Source organism: Anser brachyrhynchus, assembly GCF_964034855.1.
Source record: "Anser brachyrhynchus genome assembly, chromosome: 15".
In the NCBI taxonomy this organism is placed as follows: Eukaryota; Metazoa; Chordata; class Aves; order Anseriformes; family Anatidae; genus Anser; species Anser brachyrhynchus.
Window position 1 is genome coordinate 10,414,300 of NC_137733.1, and position 7,577 is coordinate 10,421,876.

At 38.3% G+C, this 7,577-nt stretch overlaps 1 protein-coding gene across 3 annotated transcripts in view; it reads left to right on the plus strand.

Annotated features, from left to right (window-relative positions):
- CYTH3 (cytohesin 3) overlaps positions 1-6,192 on the plus strand; it is a 51,964-nt gene extending 45,772 nt beyond the window's left edge. For all 3 annotated transcript variants that reach the window (XM_080556654.1, XM_080556656.1, XM_080556655.1), the window contains exons 10-13: positions 1,226-1,302; positions 1,380-1,451; positions 1,550-1,704; positions 2,664-6,192. In XM_080556654.1, coding sequence (XP_080412780.1) covers positions 1,226-1,302; positions 1,380-1,451; positions 1,550-1,704; positions 2,664-2,736 — 377 coding nt within the window. In that variant the 3' untranslated portion in view covers positions 2,737-6,192. The remainder of the gene's footprint in view (positions 1-1,225; positions 1,303-1,379; positions 1,452-1,549; positions 1,705-2,663) is intronic.
- The last annotated feature ends 1,385 nt before the right edge of the window (positions 6,193-7,577 follow it).

The following is a 7,577-nucleotide window of genomic DNA, read 5'->3' on the forward strand; positions in this document are numbered from 1 at the left end:
GTGTCTTAAATTTAGTTACATGACTTAAATTAAATTGGGGGCCTTTTGTATATTAATGGTATTCTTTTATGCCAGGGTGTTCAATAGCAAGATCAACTATTTTGAGACATTTGGGTTAATGAGGTGAAATCATTGCTGAATGGATGATGCACAGGTGGTGACATAATCCTGAAGTCATGTAACTATGGTGGAACTAAGCCTGTATGTTGATAACACGTGAATTCTTTATCTACTATTGTCTTTCCTGAAAATGAGTCCTGAAAATAGTAATTGTAGAATACTGGAGAGGTTGTGAGGTAGCACACTGCAGAGCAATAGGCGAAAAGTCTGAGACAATGTGTGTTTCTGAAAGGATCAATTCCATACAGCCTGACATTAACAGGTGGGAGAAAGAGCACCTCAGTGGTTGCTGTTTTCTAAACCACTAATGTGGGGGGGGAAAATGGTATTTTTGGAGCAGTAGCTATGTCTTTTGTCAGGTGTATTCCGTTACATATTTTCCCCATAAAAAGCACGTTTTTAAAACAATAAATGGTGAAAAGTCACTACAAATGATACATTTTGGTGTAGCATGTTCTGCATTTGCTCCAAGTTGATGACTCATCAGAGTTGTTCTGTTTGCAAGCGGTAAAGTTTGTAAGCATCTGATGTGCTTGATGTTAAATCTAGTACTAGAAATAGGTTCTTAATCACATGCATGGTCATGAGTGGAGTGCAAGGAAGGTGATAAAACACCACGAATTTTACTGATGAGACACCTTCCTTGTAAAAAGACAGGCTGTGGAGAGGGTTGGTCCTGTCATTGAAACCCAGTTACTGGGTTTGCTGTTCAGCCTCCTTTCCCATAGCAGCACTGGCTCTGTATTTCTGAGGGCCGTGAAGGATTAATATTTTTGATTAATATTTTTGAAATAGCTGTGACTACATGGACAGAGGGAGCAGGCCTGGACTCAAGTGAATGTGTAAGAGAGGAGACATTTACAGCTTTACAGCATAAAGCTCATGTGGCTGGTCAGCAGCACCATAGTTAATGCGGTCTCAGGAGTTTGATCTCAGTACAAGAGCTACAGAAACATGTTCTTTTAATCTCAGCTCATCTGTGCCTGATCCATTTGCAATTAATTAAGCCATATTTTGAAAAACAAAACTAAATACTTTCTTCTTATCCATTACTGAAGCCTTGACAGCAGCACACGTTTAATTTATCGATACCTTTTGATTATAGGGGGAAGAGTAAAAACATGGAAACGAAGATGGTTTATTCTGACTGATAATTGCCTGTATTACTTTGAATATACAACAGTGAGTATATATTGCAGTGAGCTTCAATTGTAATCCAGGTATTTAAGGGGCTAATGTGATATTTTCCTCATTTTTAGGACAAAGAACCTAGAGGGATTATTCCATTAGAAAACCTTAGCATAAGAGAAGTTGAAGACCCTAGAAAACCAGTAAGATATCTTCATTATAAGTTTTTACTGAAGATGTTTGCCAGTTGTTTGTTGTTTTGTTTGTTTTTTAAATTTATTTTTCCATTTCTACCTTCCAGAACTGCTTTGAGCTCTATAACCCCAGTCATAAAGGGCAAGTGATTAAAGCTTGTAAAACCGAAGCTGATGGTAGAGTGGTAGAGGGCAACCATGTAGTGTATAGAATATCTGCTCCCACCCCAGAAGAAAAGGAAGAATGGATTAAATCTATCAAGTGAGTTTTGAGTCTTAAATGTCTTTCAGAAATGAAATGTAAGCTGTTCTCTGAGTAAGGTACTAAGAGAATTTGTATTCTAACTTACTTAAAGAGTTCTGATGTGGCAGTGTCCTCTAGGATTAATGAAAAGCTACATGGGGTTGATAGATCAGGATAAGTCTCCAGTTACTGTCTGGTCCTAAGGAAATAGTAGTGCTCCTAACTCAAATGAGGAAAATGTGGATTTTTTTCTTTTTTTTTGAAGCGAATTTAAAGCCTTGTGTGAACTATCTTTAACCATGATTTTGTTAAATTCTTCAACTACTAATTAACTTCAGTGACATCTATCTTGAGCATGTTCACAGTGCAGCTTTGAACTTTGATAATTTGACTTCATCTTGTAAGATTTATAAAGCAGACCCACACTTAAAAGAATAAATAATGTTCAAGAGGAAGGTATGAACTCTTAACAAATCACAGCTGAATATAATCTTATTTTAAAATAAATGTTTCTGGTGCTTAGAGGCCTACAGAACTTCCTCATGAGGGGCGTGGAGGGGCAGGCACTGAGCTCTGCTCTCTGGGGACAGTGACAGGACCCGAGGGAACGGCATGGAGCTGGGACAGGGGAGGGTCAGGCTGGGGGTTAGGGAAAGGTTCTGCACCCAGAGGTGGTCGGGCACTGGGACAGGCTCCCCGGGCAGTGGTCATGGCACCGAGCCTGACGGAGGTCAAGGAACGTTTGGGCAATGCTCTCAGACATAGGGTCTGATTTTTGGATGGTGCTGTGTGAAGCCAGGAGTTGGACTCGGTGATTATTGTGAGTCCTTTCCACCTTGGGATGTTCTGTGATTCTAGGTCAGCAATCCATTATCTGATGAGAGGTGTGGAGTCATTCAAAGGGAAGAGAGAACAAAACACTTCTAGTTTTCAGAAATGGCATTTGTTAACCAAACTGATGATTCCTTTTCTTCTAGAGCAAGTATCAGCAGGGATCCGTTTTACGATATGCTGGCAACAAGGAAACGAAGAATTGCAAACAAGAAATAGAACGTGATCAGCGGCTTGTATACATGCATCAACTTATAAATGAGCATACAGTTGAGTGATAATGTAAAAATTGGACAAACTAAGTGAAGACATTAACTGTAAATTTTATATATATATATACTCTACTATGACACAAAAACTTGGCAAGACCTTTCAAGGTAAATAGTTATTGGCATATAATTTGAAGTAAGCTTCAAATCCCAGAGGATGATTTTGTTGGAACTTTATTCAACTGAAAACATGGAAGCCTTGTTTCTGCTTGTGTTAGTTACAGCTCCAGTTTACTTTGATTGGCGGGGAAGGAATTCCAGGCTAATATGCTGTACCTGTTCCTTGAGCTTGTTGTCCATAAATGGAGGAGCAATTGAAATTATTTTAATCTCCATTAAATGCAGCACTACAAAGTGGAGTCGGGGGCGATCTAGCACTTAATTTTTCTGTAAGCAGAAAACCCACAATCTCAATAGCAGTTTTTAAATCTTGCGCATCTCACAGTAAGTGACCAGCTGAGTGAAGCTTTCATTTAGAGTATGTGCTCCTGCGTTATATGGAAATAGCTTTTCTTCTTCAGAAGTGCAGCTGAGTGGTGGATTGGCAGCTATGTAGTTAACTAGTTGTGCCAAAGGGTTTGTGTTGAATGCACAGGAAAATATGCAGGTCCCAACAGTAAAGGATTATCTGTAGGCACGACACTGAGTACAGATGTGGTTTGATATTTGCCAGTAGGCTAAAACTCATTCCAGTCTGCTCATGCACAATAAGCAGTAAGATTTAATGACCGGTTTCATCTGCTTTTTATGTAGTAACATCCTTCTTATGTTTCAGGTATGTTGTAGTTAAACTAACACTAAGTTACTACTAAAGGAATAAGATGACAGGGCTTGCATGTGTTGCGTTAGGCTTTGCATGTGAAAACACCCCCTAATAATTTCACATGCATTTAATATTTTTAAAGGGAAAAAACAGGAAGGTGTATTCTTTCTGTAAGATACAGCCCTAGATAGTTAAGGCATCAGCATTCATTCCTTTGCTTGATAGCAAACTTCGAACATACAGAAAAGTTAAATATTTTCATTACATTCTTAAAGGCGATTTTTCAGACTTGTGCTTCAGTCGTTGAAGAAGTGAGTAGACATCCTTACTTTTACATAAAGAACAAAATCTGTATCTAACATTGCGTTATCTAATGCACCTAAACTCCCACCCCCACGTTTTTTTGTAACTTCTGGAAGATCTTTCTGCAGCCCCACTCTGATGGTCTTTCAGTAACATACAAACTGCCTTGGCAGATTCTGTTACAGTGCTTTTCTATTGACAGCGTGCATGCATAACACTCAAGGTAAAGCCCCTCATTTTGCAGTGGGGACATAGTGTTTGTTTGGACCCTGCTGCTTCTGTTAGTACTCATTTTTTTCACAAACTTGTTGAACCTGAGCCGTGCCTACTGTGCCAGCGAATGCTTTGGTGACCCAGTATGTTGTCAAAGCAGTTTTGCTTCTTGGAGTTAACAGAAGCAGCTCTGGATACATGATAGGGAATTAATGCTGCATTGGGAAAAACAGACACTTACTAAGTTGATCTATTTCAAATCTCATTTTAACTTTAAAGGACAGTCAGTTTTGTGGTTCCTGTCTTACTAATTTGCCTTGTTTTGCATGGAATGTCAGCCTGCGAATATTTTGCTTTATTGCATGCTTCAAAAAAAGGCTGAGAGGAAGAGCCTGGAGGAACCTTTTCTATACTATATACTATTTCTATACTCCCCGAGCATGTGGAATTGCAGGCTACTTGGATGAATGTTCAAATGTGAGTAGGGAGCAAACCTCAGCCAAAGGAGGTAGAATCTTTGCTTAACAGTAAGCATCAACGTGGGGACATCTTTGCTTAATGGTAGCCATTTAAACTCTTTATAGAAATGAATTAAGTTGTACATCTTATGTTTGGAAAGCAGTATGGTTACACAGCTGCTAACCTAATGACTTGAGTCTTCTGCTCTACAACTTCAAGTTTTGTTTTCAAGCAGTGCATACATCAGTTTTAGCTTTGGAGAAGTAGATTTGTAATGCAAATAGTGATAAACCAGAATCAGTGGTACTGACAAGTGTAATGGTGAAATGCAGCAAATAAAGTATTCCTGGAGAAATGTGAGATTACAAAAACAGTAAGCCATGAAGCACTTTTTTTTAAATCAATTCTTATATTCTGAAATATCACCTTCAAGAAAATCTGTTTATCTAGCCAGGTGAGGGTGTCTACCTGTAAGCGTGAAGGAAATGCCTTGAGAGTTTATTTGCTGTATTTGGTTTGAAGTTCTTATATCCTGCAGAAATAATTATTTAGATTAACATGTAACTGAGGATATCGTAGCAGGAAATATATTATTTCTAGCATTAAAATGCAACATCTAAACCAGCTATTTGTGGTGCTCAATATAACTATTTAATTTACCAAAGCTAATGGAATATCATTCTTTTGTGTGATAATATTTGATTTCAAATGTTTTTTTGTAACAGTATTAACGGGGAGTGAAACTGGCCCAGAATTTCCACTGGCCACGAGGCCAGTAAAACAAAGTGGCTTGTGAAAATTTTGGCCAAGTCAGGTACTATCCATGAGGGTGAAGAAAAATCTCTCAACCTTTCCCTTTTTTATTGGGCTTCAAGTCCAGGTGTAGCTACTAAGACTAGCTGCTCTGTGGCCTAAAGCAATACCTGTTATATTTTGGCCAGGCTGAGGAAAGTCCTCTGGGGACAGCAGACTTCTCCCTTCCCGTTGCGCTGAAATTTGTATAAATTCTTCAGCTCTTTACCATTGCCCTTTGAAACTACAGGGGCCAGCAAGAGCCGCTACTGCTTCTGCCACACATACGGCTTCTCTGAATACCTAAACTGTTTGGACACTAACTTCAGCCACGCTGCCAGTGCAATCTAGGGAGAGAACTGTATATAATACTTAAGCTCAGCTGGACTGACTTAAATTTTACAATATTCTGACAAAATAAGCTCTAAATCACTTAACATTTTGAACAGTTTTAAACTGGTACAAAACTGAACCTTTATAAACCAAGCAGCATTTATAATGCTTCATATATAAAAACAATGCCTATTTTTTAAGATTTATTACATATCTATGTAGATATGCTTGCTGGAAAAGCTAGGTCTGTTGTAGACCAAATGCTACAAATTAAGACTTGTGGCTTACCAGTTTCATTTCTATATTTTCTTGGAAAATGTTTCTAGTTAGAGTTTAAATATAAAATGTAAATACTGTACAGATATGTATTGATATAAGTATTACTTGGTGTACACAGGTGATTTGCATGACAAATACTCTGTATCGATCATTGTTAAAAATGTAATGTTCTGTGTAAATCCACTGCAATATTAACCTTTTCACTTATCATCAAAAGCTGTTACTTAAACCTGGACATTCTCAAAAATAAAGTGTGAAACTATATACTGTTGTATAGCTCCTCCTTTTTCAAGAGTACATGCAAGATAATTGCTCTTTTTTTTTCTTTCTAGAGGGTGATTCAATTTTGTAGCATGGATTATAACTGCTCTTGCAAGTGCCCTTATTTTAGCCACAACAGTTTAAACGATCAGGTTACAGAGAAAACCCTTTCGCTGCAAAATAGATTGAATAAAGTATGCTACAGCTACGAAACGTTAATTCCAGTAAGAGCTGGAGATCTCCATTTCCTTTGAGAACCACCCTAAATTAGCGAAAGGACCTGACAAAATACTTCCCTGTGCTTCAGTCAAATGTAAGTGGGAGAAAAAGCGAACTCCTCTCCTCAAGGAGACAAATGAGACCTCCCCCCGGCAGAAGCAGCCCACACCGCTGCAGTTGCCCCATCATCTTCAGAGGGCTAAGCTGAAGTGTCTCTCACTGCATTCCCCCACTCCTGTATGACGGCTAGTTCCAGCAGTAGTTGTTGCCAGAGCACTTAATAGACAGAGCACTAAAAAGATACAGCAGTCAACGTTTAAACTCCTTTTATACATTTAAGCCCAGAGTTATTGATCAGACAAAACACAAGACACCAAATCTTGGAGCCAAAGGACAAAAGAGGAAAAAAAAGCCAGATACAGGACAGGTGGGTGTTTTCTTTGTCATGTTACTTTATGTAACTTAACATAACTGTTGCCATAGGAACATTATGCAGGGTACACTTATGGTTTGGCTTTATGGTGTTCTCCATGTACCAAAATATTACTTGAAGTATCTAGTAAAACATTAACCTTGCTCCTTTTTTAGTGTCACACACAGTGGAAAGCTACTGCCAAGCTTCCAACCTGTTGCCTGTTTTTGGAAGCTGTTAACTTCAAAGGAGAAAGACTTCTGCATTCTTGTCTAGGCAGCTGAGGTCCCAAGTTACTTGTCTTCTCTGGGTCATACCAACAGCATCTTCTCACCTACCACTGAAAGGAAGATCTGATTTCTTGATTATCCAACACTGTGAAAGCTGTCAAGTCACATGGCATATTGCATGTTAAATAACTCAAGTAAAACTCAAGTAAAAATCCATTTTAACTTCGCTGTATTTATATACTATATAAATTTTACATGCTATATATTTACAGTGGGGCAAGTGCTTTTTATCTTTAAAAAAACAAAGATCAAACTTTAGACATCTCTGAACAACACAGCTTGTATAAACCAGACAGATTATTCAGATGAACTGTATTTAATACAGGTTCCCCACTCATCTCCTGATGCAGGACCAGTGAGTAATAAGTGCATCACAGTTAGATAGCATTTAATAATAAAAATAAAAATCACAGTATGAATTTGTCTGTAACTAGAAACTTTAGAGGGACAAAACAGACAACTGAGAC